At 41.1% G+C, this 17,702-nt stretch overlaps 1 protein-coding gene across 1 annotated transcript in view; it reads left to right on the top strand.

Annotated features, from left to right (window-relative positions):
• The window catches only part of eif4h (eukaryotic translation initiation factor 4h), a 65,172-nt gene that overhangs the window by 23,329 nt on the left and 24,141 nt on the right, over positions 1-17,702 (top strand). The window contains exons 2-3 of the mRNA XM_052035970.1: positions 3,808-3,986; positions 12,707-12,771. Coding sequence (XP_051891930.1) covers positions 3,808-3,986; positions 12,707-12,771 — 244 coding nt within the window. The remainder of the gene's footprint in view (positions 1-3,807; positions 3,987-12,706; positions 12,772-17,702) is intronic.

Raw genomic sequence — 17,702 nt, 5'->3', positions numbered from 1 at the left:
ATATATCATAACCATGATTGTCTATCACCCACTGAGGCACAGTTCAAATAAAATGCCATGTATGAAAATGTATCAAGCATTATCTGCATATAACGTTCGTAAATGTTGATGTAAGTGATGGCGATACACAAAATGGTTACCCAAATCCTGTTGTCATAATCAACTCCATGAAAGATGTGGGAATTGGTCTAGAAGTAAAAATGTTGAAAATAAGTTTGTTTTCCTTCTATTATTACTTCTTATAGATTGAAGGTAATGACCCTATAAAACCCTCTGTCTTGTTTCTATCTCAATATTATACACACCTAGCATTCAAAATTAAGAAATGTCTGTATACAAATTTTTAAAATAAAAGAGCAGTTGGCAGTGAACTGATACTACACTTTTAGGCCCCAAGCTTTCAGTTGCTCTCACTTTAATTTTGCAACCCAGTTCTGCCCTGACTTGTGTCTTTAGCCTGCTACACTGGTTGGATGCAAGTTCAAGAAACAACACTACATGTTCTGACAGGCACATTACAGCTTGCTGGGTAGCATTGAGTTCAGTGATTTCAGATGACCAGAAATTCCAGCATTTGCATCCCATATTTCCAATGCACTCTTTTCCTTTCCTTCCCTTCAAATATTTTTGTGAATAATTTTGCATTTATTCATCTTCCTTGAGACTATTATTCACCAGTCTTTCACTTTTTTCACTCCTTTTGTCATTTACTCTCTCCTGCTTGCCCTGTCACAGACCCTTGTGTTCTTTCCTCCCTTACCCCCTTTTTTGTTTGCATCTTATTTCTAACTTTTCCCCCTTTGGATGGTAGGTCATTGACCTGAAACATGAACTATTTCTCCACAGATGCTGCATCCAACAATTTCTGTTTCATCTGCTGCTTGAAATTTGTTCAGTTGCAAAATATATTTCTTGAATTGTAACCAAGAATTTATAACTATCTTTTAATATGATGGCCAAGTTTCTTGTATATTTGGTTTTATATAATCATCGGAAGTTGATCGCTAAGGCCAATCTTCAAAGGAATTACTTCCATTTCAGAGTTGATGAATTGGACTAAGGTCTTGGGATTGGTTATTAGACTGTGGCTCTGCTGTTGGGCTCATGTCCATCTGGGATGCCTAGAACTTTGTACAATTCCTTATGTATTGCTGCTATATCTTTCATTTTTAGAACCTGCCAGAAGATTTTGGGAGAACTAGATCTTCCTAAATAGTCATGCCAAATGTATGAATTGAAAAATACAGTTGTACTTTTATTTTCAGAGGGCTAACAGAAGTAGAATTATAAATTTATTCAACATCATTAGTCTGTAAGAAGTAGCTCTAGTTTTTTTAATAGTTTGTCCAAATTGTCAAAGCGGCCTCTGAATTACAGTAAACAATTCATTTGATCAGAATTAATTACTTGATTGGGTCTAAACAAATCAAAGTTTGGAGATTATTTCCTTGGACAAACTTCCATTTAATTGTGTTCAGTTCTGGTCGCCTCATTATAGGAAGGATGTGGAAGCTTTAGAGAGGGTGCAGAGGAGATTTACCAGGACGCTGCCTGGATTGGAGAGCATGTCTTATGAGGATAGGTTAAGTGAGCTAGGGCTTTTCTCTTTGGAGAGAAGGAGGATGAGAGGTGATTTGATAGAGGTGCACAAGATGATAAGAGGCATAGATCAAGTGGACAGTCAGACTTTTTCCCAGTGTGGCAATGGCTAACACGAGGGGACATAATTTTAAGGCGATTGGAGGAAGATATAAGGGGGATGTCAGGGGTAAGTTTTTTTACACAGAGAGTGGTGAGTGTGTGGAACACACTGCCGGCAGAGGTTGTGGGGGTAGATACATTAGGGACATTTAAGAGACTCTTAGATAGACACATGAATGATAGAAAAATAGGGGGCTATGTGAGAGGGAAGGGTTAGATAGATCTTAGAGCAGGATAAAATGCCGGCACAACATTGTGGGCCGAAGGGCCTGTACTGTGCTGTAGTGTTCTATGTTCTATCTCTTTGAGCAAAAGGTGTTAGAAAACTCCAAGTCATAACATGGGGGATATTATAACATAATAAGTGTTCCACATTTAAAGAGGGTAAAACAACTGACAGTAACATTGGAATGTTTTTCTGCTAGTCCTTCCATGGATGGTGGTTGAAGTAATGGCAGATAAAATTTAATCCTGATATGTGCAAGGTGATGCACGTTGAGAAGACAAAGGTGGGACATACACAATGAATGGTCAGGCATGAGGGAGTATTGAGGAACAGAGCAATCTTGGTGTACTAGATAAAGGACACCTGAAGGTGGCAGCACATGTAGGTAAAATGAAGAAGGCATATGAGATTCTCACCTTCATTAGCCAGGACATAGAATATAAGAGCAGGGACGTTATGCAGCAACTTTATTAACCATTGGTTAGCCCACAGCTGGAGTACTGTCTCCAGTTCTGGTTGCCACACTGCAGGAAGGACTAGAGCACTAGAGAGGGTGCAGAGGAGATTCACCAGGGTATTGCCTGGGATGGAGCATTTCAGTTCTGTGGAGAGACTGGATAGGCTGGGTTTGTTTTCCTTGGAGCAGAGAAAGCTGAGGGGAGACCTGATAGACATGTGCAAGATTATGAGAGACATAGAAAAGATAGTAGAAAACTTTTCTGTGTACCAGAGGTATGTTAAGTAGGTTTAGGATAAGGGGTAAGAGATATAGAAGGGATCTGAGGAAGAACTCTTTCCTCTCAAAGGGTGGTTGGAATCCTGAATACACAGTATGACTGATGAAAGCAAGTACTCTCACACCATGTACTCTCACAACACTTGTAACCCAACACATAGAGGGCTACAGGACAATTGCTGATAAAATGGGTTTAGTATAGCTGGGTACATGAAGTGTCTAAGTTTACTGTGGTCAGTGGGCTGAAGGACTTGTTTCCGTTCTGTATGACTATGACTCATTAGGTTCAGATTAGTTTATTTGCAATGAAATTCCTCGCTTGCGTGAAGCTCACAGAGTAAATGGTATACTCAGTACTGTTGTAAGTGCAGTGATGAGTGCAAAACGATGGAATGGTACAGAGTATAGTAGTACAAGCTGAAGTAGTGACAATAACGGAAGAGGTAGAATTAAGGGTTTGTGACTGTGGCAGCATCACTGGGAAGGAGATGTGAAAAAGGATCAGTAATAATTGCTGCGCTTGCCAACCATGCCCACATTCCAAAAAACAAAAGTATAAAAAATTGTGGTGCAGTGGTGAAAAAACTTCAATAATATTTTTCTTCCACTAAAAAAATATGTTGGATGAAATTACTACAAAATTCCTTTCCCCTCCTCACCTTTTTTGTACTGCAGCTATATCCTCCCTTTGAATGAGCGTTCAGCAAAATTTTCAAGTTAGTGTAATCTGTAAACTAGAAACTTGTGTTCAAGTATTCAAAGGTTGGCAGTGTGTTAAAGTCACAAGTACTGGACTGGTGAAATTTTAAATCGTCATTGTCGCCAAAAGGGTTTAGCACTGATTCTGCCTGGGAACCACAGATTGCAATTAGATTTCCCACAAATTCTTTGCCTGTAAATAGATATTAATAAAAGACATTTCATAGTTCACTTAAATTAAAACCATGGAGTGTAGTTTTGGGTAGAAATTGAACTAAATTTGAGTGGTTAGAAATAAATTAGTTTACAAAATACAGGGAGATTTGATAAAACCTAGTTGGCTCTTCCACATCTTTTCAACTGCTTATTAAATGGAAAGATGTACTCAAGTTCAGAATAAATGTCACCTGGCCAGCCTGAAGGTTGATCTAATTTTTTATTTCAGAAGATCTCGAGTTAGTGGTCCTAGAAAGCAGAAGGAATTACCAACAGAACCCCCATATACAGCTTATGTAGGAAACCTACCTTTCAATACAGTGCAAGGAGATATTGATGCCATTTTTAAGGATCTGAATGTGAGGAGCGTTCGACTAGTCAGAGACAAAGAGACAGACAAATTTAAAGGTATAGTACAAAACACTTTAGTCTTAATTTTAAACAACGCATCATAAGTTTGTTATAAACATATGATTTAGTTGCCCTCAGTTTAAAAACATAATCATTTTAATTTCATAATCTTTATCACTGCTTTCAATGCTTACACTTTTCCTATCCAATAAAGTATCTGTAATTTTCAATAGATTTCTTTGCATATTGCAATAATTTTTAAGTTTTTACATTAATTTTTTTAAGCATTGATTTAAGATTATTTTCATTGAATATCTAAATTTTTTTATCAAGGTAATAAAATGTAAAGCTAGTTTAATAGGTTAGAGAGAAGCCAAATGTGAGGGATTGACAATAGTTCCTGGAAAGATAAAATGTATGGCAGTATTAGCAAGTAATTATGTAGAACCATTGGGCAAATATTTGAAATGCACAACCGAGTTCAGGAAAAAAAATTGGTGGAACGCTAACAGAGAATATAATAGCCCGTAATTTGCGAGTGAATTCCGAATGGCCCTGCAGCATTTACCTATTCAAATGCCAGAAGACCTGGGTCTTAGTTAAATGTGAAAACCCTGAATTTAACAATACTGGACGTATCTGTCATTGGGGTTCACTGTTGATCCGCCCGATGAGTTCTGAGGTGGAGCTCATTATTTCTGAGGGATTTGGTTGTAGAATCCTGTGTCAGGTTAGCTCTCGAGGCTCCCTAGTTGCAGTGATATCCATGCATTTTGTGGGATGCAGAAGATACCAAGATTGGTGGAGTTGTGAATAGTGTAGAAGACTGGCGATGGATACAGCGTGATATAGATCAGCTGCAGATGTGGGCAGAGAAATGGCAGATGGAGTTTAACCAGGATAAATGTGAGGTGTTGCACCTTGATAGGACAAATGTCAAGAGGTAGTACACTCTTAAGGGCAAGATCCTTAACAGTGTTGAAGAGCAGAGAGACCTTGGGGTGCAAGTCCACGACTCATTGAAAGCGGCTACACAGGTAGATAGGGTGGTTAATAAGGCTTATGGAATGCTTGCATTTATTAATCGGGGTATTGAGTACAGGAGTCAAGAAGTTATAAGGCATCTCTGTAGAACTCTGGTTAGGCTGCATTTAGAGTATTGCGTGCAGTTCTGGTCACCTCACTATAGGAAGGATGTTGAGGCTTTAGAGAGGGTACAGAGGAGGTTTACCAGGGTGCTGCCTGGATTAAGAGGCATGTGCTACTGGGAGAGGCTGGACAAACTTGGTCTCTTCTCTCTGGAGCGGTGGAGGCTGAGGGGTGATCTGTTAGAAGTGTATAAAATCATGAGGGGCATGGATAGGGTGGACAAGCAATATCTTTTTCCCATTATTGAGAGATCCAATACCAGAGGGCATGCATTTAAGGTGAAAGGGGGTAGGTTCAGAACAGATGTGAGGGGTACCTCTTTTACTGAGAGAGTGGTGGATGCCTGGAATGTGTTGCCTGATGGGGTGGTGGAGGCAAATTCATTGGGGGCTTTTAAGAGGGGCTTGGATGAGCACATCAATGAGAGGAAAATAGAGGGATATGGGCATTCTGTAGGTAGGAGGGAATAGCTATGTCGGCACAATATTGTGGGCCGAAGGGCCTGTTCTGTGCTGTACTGTTCTATGATTTGACATCAACTTATTGAAGAAAATCTGTTGTCCCAAAGACTGGCAGATTGCTAATGTATGTTCTACCTTCTGAAATATGGGACAGATGACTCAATGTGGTGGGCATAATGTTGGTGGTACATCTGGATAATGTAGCAAATATGATGTAACCAATAAGTCTTCACTCAGTGTCCACTTAATAGACAAACGAATAAAGTCCCTTTATTTGGATACATTGTTTTTTTTTGGATTGATAGTTGACTTTAGGACAAAGTCTGTAAGAATGGCTGTTGTCTTTGAGTGTCTGACTCGGGACCACTGTTGTTAATACTGAGGACTGCCACAAATCACAATATTTTAATAATCTCAGAATATCTCTCCGATCTGTGATTACTGTTATCTGGGATGACAAGAAAAGCAAGAAATTGAGAACAACATCACTGCCATGTTCCCTCCAAAGTCGCATACCACTCTGATTTGGAAATATATCACGACATCTTCACTGCTTCATCAAAATCCTGTAACTCACTATTGAAGAACGCTGTGGGAACAGTTTCATCTCTCAGATCACAGAGGTTCAAAACAATGGCTTGCTGACATCTTCTCAGGGGCGATTAAATGGTAGCATTGACAGTGAGGCTCATTTCCTGTGAACAAAATGAAGGATGTTTTTGGTAATTTAATTGCATTATAGTTAAGTGTGAGGTAGATGCAAATTGTTTGAAGTGGATTAGGAGACCAATGGTACACAATTACTAAAGATAGAAAGAAAGATCAGATGGAAAGTTGGATGGAACTTTTGTAGATGAAATTTAATCCCAACAAGTGCAAGGTGTTGCATTTTGGGAAGTTGAAAAGGGGCAGGACATATACAGTAAATGATAGGCACTAAGGAATGTTAATAAACAGAGGAATCTTTGGGGATCAAGTCCATAATTCCCTTACAGTGGCAACACACTGGTGAAGAAGAAATGCTTGTCTTCATAGGTCGGGGCATAGAACATAAAAGTTGGGATGTTATGTTGCAACTTTACAAAATACTGGTAAGGCCGCACATGGAGTATCGTGTGCAGTTCCAGGCACACTATAGGAAGGATATGGTTGTGCTGGAAAGAGTGCTTAGGAGATTCACCAGGATATTGCCTGGACTGGAAGACTTGGATATGGGCAGATATTGGATAGTCTGGACCTGTTTTCCCTGGAACAAAGACGACTAAGAGGTGACCTGATGGAAGTATATAAAATTTTAACCAGCATAGATAGGATATATTGTTCAGATATCAAAAACAAGAGGGCATAAGTTCTAGGCGCATGGAAGGATCTTTAAAGTAGATCTGAAGGTAAGTTTTTCACATGGAGAGTGATTGATATCTGGAACTCACTGCCAGAGGAGGAGGTGAAATCAGATACAATCACAATGTTTAAGGGACATTTAGACAGGCACTTACATAGGAAAGGCATCAAGGTTATGGACCTTGATGGGCGAGTGTAGATAGGCGAAAAGGTCAGCATGGAAGTGTTGGGCTGAAGGGCCCATTTCTGTGCAGTCCAACTCTAACACTAGACATGGCGATGTAGGCCAATATGGACATGTAAAAATAAAAGCAAAATTAGTACTAGAATTTATCTCCAGAACACAGAATTGAAAAAGAGTTTTACTAAACTCGTAAATATTGGACATTTCTCACGGAAGGAGGCCATTAGCCCATCAAATTTTTGCAAGCTCTCAGAGAAATCCCATCAGTCCCATTCTTTATTTCAACTTCCCCCAATTATTGTGGCACTCACCTACACTAAGGACAACTTACAGTGGCCAGTTTACCTACCAACACACAGGAAACGAGCACCTGGAGGAAACTCACCCAGCCACAGGAAGATAGGCAGGCACGGTAGTGTAGCAGTTAGCGTAACGCTATTACAGCGCCAGCGACCCAGGTTCAATTCCCGCTGCTGTCTGTAAGGAGTTTGTATGTTCTCCCAGTGTCTCCGTGGGTTTCCTCCGGGTGCTCTGGTTTCCTCCCACATGCCAAAGACGTACGGGTTAGGAAGTTGTGGGCATGCTATGTTGGCACCGGAAGCGTGGCGACAATTGCGGGCTGCCCCCAGATCATTCCACACAAAGCTGCATTTCATTGTGTGTTTTGATGTACATGTGACTAATAAAGATATCTTATCTTAAAAGTAAAAACTCCATGTAAACAAAATCCAAAGTGAAAATGGAGCCCAGATCATTGGAGTTGTGTGGAGATTTGTTCAAACCTTGGTTAGACAACATTTGGAGTACTACATGCAGTGCTGATTGTCACATTGTTTTAAAAACGTTCAGAGGCACTTGAGAGGGAAGAAAATAACATCTTGAGATTAGAGCACGGATTTATGAATAATTGATGTAAAAGTTTTCACTGTCACACAATTCCTTAGGGTATGTGTCTTGGATTTACAAAGCTTTTTTTCCCATTATATCAAGCAATCCGTAATGTTAAGGGGTTGAAGGATGTCAATTTTAGCAATAAGTGTTAATTGAAACCTTAGGCACAGTTGAGTCCACAAAAATCACTCTCCATAGATTAACAGCTATGCTGAAATAGGCTACTGCTTACACAAGTCATTGATTTAAGCATCTATTGAAACAAACCACACCCTATTAACATAATTGACCATTGACATAATTGACTATTTTAAATAAGCTTCCATTGATGGTGGCAAAACATCACCCCTGGCAGTGCATTACACGTTATGGATGACGGAGATGTTATAATGAAAAGAATGGAAAAAAGGTTAAGCATATTGGAGGTTCAGAGTCAACGGCATGTGCTTCTGTGTTTGATCCAGGAACAATCCAGATCAATGTGGCAAGGCTTGAATAAACATGAAAGAAAGGGTGGTGGTGCTGCTGATCAAAAGTGCCTATATGCTCAAGACCAATCATGATTGATTTGAACATTTCAAGAGCAGACAAGAGAAACAAAGCACTGCAGATGCTGGAATATCTAGAAGAAAAACACGATGATGCTGGAGGAACTCAGCAGGCCAGGCAGCATCTGTGGAGACAAGCAGGCGGTCAACGTTGCTGGTCAGGACCCTTTTTCAGGACTGAAGATAGGAAAAGGGGAAGCCCAATATATAGGAGGGAAAAGCAGAGCAGTGATAGGTGGACAAAAGAGGGGAGGTGGGGTGGGCACAGGGTGGATACAGGTAAGAGATAGTGACAGGCAGGTGCGGGGGAGGAGGGGAGAGCAGATCCACTGGGGGATGGGTCAATGGTAAGGAGAGAGAGGGAAAGGTAGAAAAAAAGAGGCTGGGAAAGGGAAGAAGAGAAGAAGCGTTGTTGGGGGGCGGGGGGGGGGGGGGGGGGGGTGGAATTACCTAAAGTGGGAGAATTCAATGTTCATGCCGTTAGGCTGCAAGGTTCCAAGTCGGAAAATGAGGTGCTGTTCCTCCAGTTTGCACTTGGAATTCTCCTGGCAGTGGAGGAGGCCGAGGACTGACGTATCTGTGATAGTTTGGGAGGGGAGTTGAAGTGACCGGCAACGGGGAGATGCAGGTCGCGGTTATGGACAGAGCGCAGGTGTTCTGCGAATTGGTCACCTAGTCTGCAGAGCAGACAAACCTGTATGATGTTATCTGGCAGGAGGCAGCAACTGCAATTGCTATGTGACAGGAAATTTTCCAGAATAGCTCAAACAAATCATCAAGGAAGGTTGCTACTGTCCCAAGGAGGTGTTTAATATGGATAAGACAGGCTCTTTTGGAAGTAGATACCCTTCTGCATGTTCATCTTGAGAAAAATGCTCCAGGTTTCAAGGTGGACAATGATCTTACTCTTCTCCTTGGAGGTATTGCCAAGGGTGACTATCAGCTTAAGCCTACCAGCTCTAAAGGGATATTCAAAGGTCAACCTTCCAGTGATGCAGTGATCTAACAAAAAAAGTCTGAATGTCTTCTGTCTCCCCATTTGATAAACAATATTGTACCAGAAATAACCTAGACACTAAAGTTTTACTCATCTCAAGAATGCCCCTGTATATCCAATTAGCAATGAAGACAGATGGCGTGCAACCCTTGGACCAGGGTGATATTGCGACTGATGCAGGGTTTCGACCTGAAACGTCGACAATTCCTTTGCTGAGACTCTGCTTGACCTGCTGAGTTCTTCCAGCGGATTGTTTGTTGCTCCAGACTCTAGCATCTGCAGTCGCTTGTCTCTCTGGCATTGCTACATCCAGGGCTTATTACAAGTAGTAAGTAAAACCAGAAAATGCCAGGAAATAAATTGGAGAAGAGCAATTGGTGGAACAAAGGGAATTTCTCCAATCTGGTGAAATAATGTGGCTGGTAAGGAGTATTTAAACTCCTTCTGTGCTATTGTTGTAAAATCTGTGTAGTGTTTTACAGTCTGACCTATGGAACATGCTCAGCGAGCCAGAATATAGAAATGAAAGGAAAAGGAAGAGAGGGATAGCAGGGAAAAATGTCCAGTCCTGATACAGATGGAAAGAGAGATTGAGTTTTCTAAATTTGGAGCACTCAGTATCGAGTCCTGCCCAATTGAAAGATGAGGTGTTGTTCTTCTTGCTTGCTTTGAGTGTCATTGTGCAGTCCAGGAAACCAGAGACAGGGAAATCCGAGTGGAATGGCGAACTAAAATGGCAGGGCCACTAATGCAAACTGAGTGCAGGCACTCCTCAAAGCAATCACCCAATCTGCATTTGGTCTCTCCAATGTAGAGGAGATAACATTGTGAACACTGAATGCGGTACACTATATTGGAAGAAGCACAAGTGAATTGGTACCTTACTTGGAAACACTGTTCGGGGCTCTGGATAGTGAAAGGGAAGAGGTGAAAGGACAGGTATTACACCCCGTACGGTTTCATGGGAAAGTGCCATATGATGGGGAACAGTAGGTAGGGTTTGAAGAGTGAACCAGGGAATCACGAAGAGGGTAATCCTTTTGAAACACTAAAAGGGGAAGGTGATATGTGTCTGGTGGTGGAATCTTCTTGGAGCTGGTGGAAGTAGAATAGATGTTGTCAAGGGCTCGGTCCACAATGATAATGGGGAAACCACATTTAAGGAAGCAGGAAGGCATTTCAGGAACGTGTCTTCACTTTGAGCAATGTGACAGAGATGAAGGAACTGAGAACGGAATCCTTACCAGAGGCAGGGTGGGAGGAAGTATAAACAAGGTAGCTGTGGGAGTCTGTGGGCTTCTAGCGGTTGTTGGTGGCTAGCTTATCATTTGAGATGGAAACAAAGAGATCAAAGCTTCGGGAAAGGTCAGAGATGGACCTTGTGAAGGTGAGTGCAGGGTGGAAACTGAGTAGAAAAGTGATGAAATTTACATGTTCTGCAGGAAGCAGCACCAATGCAGTCATAGATGTACCAGATAAAGAGTTCCTCTGCTTCCATTGACCGTTTTGATTGTCTTTGAGGAAGAAAGTTCCAAAGGATTGCAACCCCATAAGAGAAAAATGTTGCCTCATCTCTGTCTTAAGAGGGTGACCCCTTATACTGAGAAGTGACCCCTAGTACTAGATTCTCCCACAAGAGGATATGCCCACCCTGCGAAAATCCCTCAAGGTCTTGTATGCTTCACTCTGTGACTACAATGAAGGGATACCTTTTATATGTTTGTATTACCTTAGTTTAAGATTTGATTGTTAATAAAATGATATTTTAATATTTCAGATACTTGTATATGTATTTTGAAGAGCTTAGCTATTTTTGTCTGAGGTTCTTGAGCTGTAGGATGCAACCAGATTTTTTACATTAAAGTTAATGGGAAATGCCTCTTCAACTTCCAAATTTTAACTTAAAGCATTTTCCTGAATATAGTGCCTTCATAAATCGAGGAATACATGTAAGACTAATCTGAAATCTCTTATACTTGTGAGGAAAAGATCATAACCGTGGACCTATGATTCCCAAAGGTCTCCACCACTGGAGTTATATCTAGCCTCATGCCTGTGTTTGTTGTAAACAGTTGTTGCAACAGTTTGTCTGATTAAAATGGTTAATCAACAGCTCTTGTTATCATCAAATTATAGTTTTTCCATTTCGTTAGAAGTGGAATTAGATGGACCATGATAGTTTCCCAGTCTGGCAATGCTTACATTGTACTGTTGGCATTGGTTAAGGTCCCTGTTTAAACTCATTATCTTACTGTTGTTTGGGCAAATAGGATGGATGCATTTAATGGAAACCTTGGATAAACATTTGTTTGCAGGATATGTTGATGGAATCAGATGAAATAGTGAGGGAGGAGGCATGAGGATCATTTGAGGTGATTAGCCTGCTTCACTGTAAGTTCTATGTAACACCTTCTGGGAACGGAAGTACAGTAAAACCAGAAGAAGTGAAATTCTGCAGCATATGCAGGATTCTACAGTGTATTTCTTCAAAGCCCAGTAAAACTAAAATACTACAGGCGCCTGACTCTGTGATGTGCAAACACCCAGTCAGTTTAGACTCTCTATTAAGTGCAGCTGTACATCAATCTTCTGGTGTCACACGGTAAAGTTCTGATGACCTGAGAATATTCTGTGAGGCTCAGGTCAGCAAAAATTGTTTTTGAAGAAATACCAGATAGTAAATAACGTCGCTACTGTCTTCCTCATTGTCCCTTGACCAACAGCCATCATCCATTAAAAATAGTGATGGGGGAAATGAATTGTTACAGAAACAGAAGTTACCACCAAGACTGAGTGACTGTTCTCTGTGACCTGTGGGGCGGTGGCTAATCGCCAAGGATAGGACAACCCGCTTCAGCACGGGTGAAGTGGCAAGTGGAATCCGGGTGATATCCAATTGTCTCTGGGAATTCAGTTTGGAAATAAACAGAGCCATGGGGAAAGTGCAGGGGTAGTGTATGGCATTGACTAGCTCTACCAGTTCCCAATTCTGGCTGCTATTAAATAACCATCTGGGTAGTGCACCTGTGTACATTGGCCATGATGCCTCCTGTGGTTGAATAGCCTGTTGAGTCTCAGCATTTCAACCATTTTTTCAGTGGTTCCAATTCATTTGTATTAAAAGCTGTTAATTTGTTGTGTTTACAAACACTTATTAGGTTTAGCGATCAGTTAAATGTGTATAATTGGATTTAAATATTTTTCAGGCTTTTGTTATGTAGAATTTCATGACCTGGAATCTCTTAAAGAAGCCTTGACGTATGATGGTGCTGTGAGTATCAACTTCATGTTTTGTCATTTATTGTGGTAGAAATTTTCTGCCAATATCGAGGCAGAAATTTTCTCCTGTAACATTTTTTTTAAATTAGTGCACGGCACACCATCTGTACAGTAGATATAATTTGAATTGATAAAAATGGATAGACCTCAAAAAATATAACTAGAGTTTGGTATTGGCTTACAAAATTACATGGACGTTTAATGGAAGTGCTGTCAGGTCAGGGCTAGGTTTGCGAGAGTATTGTTTTATGGTAGGTAATAATTCAGACTTAATTGAGTGGGACCTGCTACCTCCACGGACCATTCTCCACTACCTGAACTTGATTTGGTCTGAGTCCTTAAGGCTGAACTTGCAGGCCGAGATGCTTCTGGAGTTGAGCAGTGAGGCCCCTGAGTAATGTCGAGAGCTTGAACAATGTAATCGGGTGAATCAGGCAGACCAGAACAAACCTTGCTCAAGAAGCCTCTGGCAGGAAGCAAAGCTCTCCTCTTGCATTACAGCCTGTCAACGTTTTTCAATAATGAAATAATAAAAAGAATTTTAAAAATAAGACCAATTAAATCATTCAATGCAATGTTTTAAATAATTAAAAACATTAAAGCAAGCAGAAATAATTTCAAAAAACAACCTACTCTTAGCTTTCTCCCTTGGAACCTGTACTTATCCTGGCACATAGTCTGAGAGCAGATTCCATGGTATAAATGCCAGGGAATCTCAGCATAATTGGATTCCATGTGGAGTTCAGAGGTGGGATGCAGTGAGGAAATCATTGGCAGAGCTCAGCCAACAGGTTCAGGAGGGCATTGATCAGGTAATGTGGAGCTGTTGCCATTTACCAGCAAAGTCGGGCCAATATTTTTGTGACATGATAACATTTTTTTGCATGTCACGTTTATTAAATGTGTCATCTAATTACGAGAATTGAGCTTGTCATTTACATTATGGTGGGTAAATCATTAGTCAGATGTTCTTCTCCTCAATGTTTAGGTGCTTTAAATCTTTGGCCTGGACTTTTATATGAGGGAGAATTTCCCCCAATTGCACAAAGCACTGTGCCAGCTATTCTAACAAGAACTTGTGTTCCAGTTTACATGCAAGTTCTTTTACATGAGCTTGAATACAAAACCTGGTCTGGATCTGTGCACTCAAGCAACTTATTAAAGCATAGTTGAGAATGAACTGGAGATTCAAGGTTACTACATTAAACTAATTTAAATTGAAATTCTAGTCATTGCTGCAGCTGACAAATGAGCTCAATGGAGTTTTCAATTCACGGGTACCAAAAGCTGATCTTCAACTGAACTTGAATTTACTTAAAGTGATTTTAAAGGTACTGTGGCATCAGAATATGAAATAGCAATGTCAGGTTATGGTCACTGTATCTGCCGGCTATTAATGGATGTTGGCCTATATTTCTGGAGGCATGATGAGCAACCCCTAAATGAAAGCAACCAAAGGAACTTCACCATTCCAATATAAGGACTCCGGCGAATTATCTTTGATCAAATCAAATCAATATGTAGAGGTTCCAACTAGAGAGAGCGCAATACTGGATCTCCTCTTAGAGAATGAGACAGGGCAGGTGACAGAAGTGAGTGTAGGGGAACACTTCAGATCTAGTGATCCTAATTCCATTTGTTTCAAGATAATTATGGAGAAGGGTAGGACTGGTCCTAGGGTAAAATTTGAAACTGGAGAAAGGCCAATTTTGAGGGCATCAGAAGGGATCTGGCAGGTGTGCATTGGGATAGGTTTTTTTCCTGCAAACAGATGCTTTGTAGGTGGGAGGCCTTCAGAAGGGAAATACTGAGAGTACAGAATCTGTATGTTCCTGTTAGAATAAAAGGCAAGGTTAACAGGTTTAGGGAACCTTGGTTATTGAGGGATATTGAGGCCCTGGTAAAGGTGCATATCAGGTATAGGCAGTCAGGATCAAATGAGGTGCTTGAGGAGTATAAGAATGCAAGGGAACACTTAAGAGAGAGATCAGGAGGGCTAAAAGAGGACATGAGGTTGCTCTGGCAGACAAGGTGAAAGAGAATCCCAAGGGTTTCTATAGCTATATTAAGAGCAAAAGGATAGTAAGGGACAAAATTGGTCCTCTTGAAGATCAACATGATCATCTATGTGTGGAGCCGGAAGAGATGGGGGAGATCTTAAATGAATTTTTTGTGTCAGCATTTACTCGAGAGACAGACACAGAGTCTATAGAACTGAGGAAAAAGAGTAGTGAGGTCATGGACCATATCCGGATTATGGAAGAGGAGGTGCTTGCTGTCTTGAGGCAAATTAGGGTGGATAAATCCCCAGGGCCTGACGAGGTGTCCCCTCAGACCTTGTGGGAGGCTAGTGCAGAAACTGCAGGGGCCCTGGCAGAGATACTTAGAACATCCTTAGCCACGGGTGAGGTGCTGGAGGACTGGGGGATAGCCAATGTTGTTCCATTGTTTAAGACAGGCTCTAAGAATAAGCCAGGAAATTATAGGCCGGTGAGCCTGATGTCAGTTGTGGGTAAATTATTGGAAGGTATTCTGAGGAACAAGGCATATAAGTATTTGGATAGACAGGGCATGATTAGGGACAGTCAGCATGGCTTTGTGCATGGCAGGTCATGTCGAACCAATCTTATAGAGTTTTTCAAGGAGGTTACCAGGAAGGTTGATGAAGGGAAAGCGGTGGATATTGTCTACATGGACTTTAGCAAGGCCTTTGACAAAATCCTGCTTGGGAGGCTGGTCCAGAAGATTAATTCACTTGGCATTCAGGATGAAGTAGTCAATTGGATTCAACATTGGCTAAGTGGGAGAAGCTAGAAAGTAGTAGTAGATGGTTGTCTCTCTGACTGGAGGCCTGTGACTAGTGGTGTGCCACAGGGATCAGTGCTGGGCCCGTTGTTGTTTATCATCTATATGAATGATTTAGATGATAATGTGGTAAACTGGATCAGCAAATTTGCGGATGACACCAAGATTGGGGGTACAGTGGATAGTGAGGAAGGCTATCAAAGTTTGAAAAGTGATCTGGATTTGCTAGGAAAATGGGCTGAAAAATGGCAGATGGAATTTAATGCAGACAAGTGTGAGGTGATGCATGTTGGGAGGACAAACAAGGGTAAGACTTACACAGTGAATGGTAGGGCTCTGAGGTGTGCGGTAGAACAAGGGGACCGGGGAATACAGATCCGTAATTCCTTAAAAGTGGCATCACAGGTAGACAGCATCGTAAAGAGAGCTTTTGGCACATTGGCCTTCATAAATCAGGGCATTGAGTACAGGAGTTGGGATGTTATGTTGAAGTTGATGAGACATTGGTGAGGCCAAACTTAGAGTATTGCATGCAGTTCTGGTCACCTACCTACAGGAAAGATATCAATAAGCTTGAAAGAGTGCAGAGAAAATTTACACAATGTTGCTGGGACTTGAGGACTCGAGTTATAGGGAAAGGTTGAATAGGTTAGGACTTTATTCCCTGGAGCGCAGAAGAATGAGGAGAGATCTTATAGAGGTATACAAAATTATGAGGGTGTAGATAGGATGAGTGCATGCAGGCTTTTTCCTCTAAGCTGGGTGAGACTAGAACTAGAGGATGTAGGTTTAGGGTGAAAGGTGAAATATTTAAAGGGAATCTGAGGAGGAACTTCTTCACTCAGAGGGTGGTGCGAGTGTGGAACAAGCTGCCAGCGGAAGTGGTAGACATGGGTTCAATTGTAACATTTAAGAGAAGTTTGGATAGGGACATGGATGAGAGAGGTATGGAGGGCTATAGTCCAGGTGCAGGTAGATGGGACTTGGCAGAAAGCCAGGCTGGCATGGACTAGATGGGCTGAAAGTCCTGTTTCTGGTCACAGAAAGTCTTAGTGAAAAGTAGTTGTGAGCATTTTAAGTTATGCAGTCTTTTGCTGTGTACCAGTCAATTCCATCCGGATTTTGCTGACAGCTGGACTGAAAGCATGTGGAAGCCCTGGGTCTTTTCCTATTCTTTAATTGGCCTCATCATTCACATATTGCACTGAGCATTTCTTGTCAATGTTAGTTAAAAAGCCAAAAAAATTGCCCTCAAAGATATGACTGACAAAATAGTTCTGCCATAGACCTGTCACTCATGGTAGAAGATTCAGGAGTGAGAGGTAGAACTAAGGGTAGGGTGTAAGGGAGTGGTGGGTGAAATTAAGATTTCAACATTAATCATGGACATTCACAGAAATCCCTGAACTATAAATCAAACATATTCTTTTATTTCAGCAGCATTGCTGCTTAGGGGAAGAAAGAGGAACAGTGAGCAGGGGAGAGAGGGGAGAATTCCTTTGAGGAAGGACAAAGATCATTCAAATGAATTTCAAATGTTGGTAGAAGGAAGAGGTAGCAATCTGGCTTGCAGTGAAAGACCACCATTTGTAACTAACTGGACTCGGGACCCAGAGAACTATAGCTGCATGAAGAAAAGTAGAGGTAGAAATCTGATCAGAATGTGCAAAGGAAGTTCTTTTTTGTTTGGGATGAAAGAAGGAGAAATGTGGGTGCAGTTTATCATTAATTGCTTTGCTTTAAGGGATTCTGAGAGAGGGATCCTTTAAAATACTTTTGGGTGAGATGAAGAGATCCTACTCAGAGGATGTTTATGCATGAAGGTGACAATTTCAAGGGGATTAATGGGTCTTGTGGAAGCAGAAAGAACATTTGGCTGGGGCTGAGTTGGCCATGTCATTAAACACTACATTTCTAACCCCCTTTAAACTTTGTAATTAAAATTCTGCCAATATACTTATTTGTGACCTTAATTTGAGAGTAATTATGACATTAAAAGCTCAGTGTGGCATATTAGGTAGGCTGGACTGTACAGACAAGAATCTCTGGTTCTATATATGCATATTATTACATTCTAGAAAGTTATGTGGGTTAAGTAAGGGTTAATGACTTCAAGAG

The sequence above is a fragment of the Pristis pectinata genome, chromosome 21 (genome assembly GCF_009764475.1).
Source record: "Pristis pectinata isolate sPriPec2 chromosome 21, sPriPec2.1.pri, whole genome shotgun sequence".
Taxonomy (NCBI): domain Eukaryota; kingdom Metazoa; phylum Chordata; class Chondrichthyes; order Rhinopristiformes; family Pristidae; genus Pristis; species Pristis pectinata.
The sequence above is the reverse complement of the archived record's forward strand: the minus strand, read 5'-3'. Positions and strand labels throughout refer to the sequence as shown.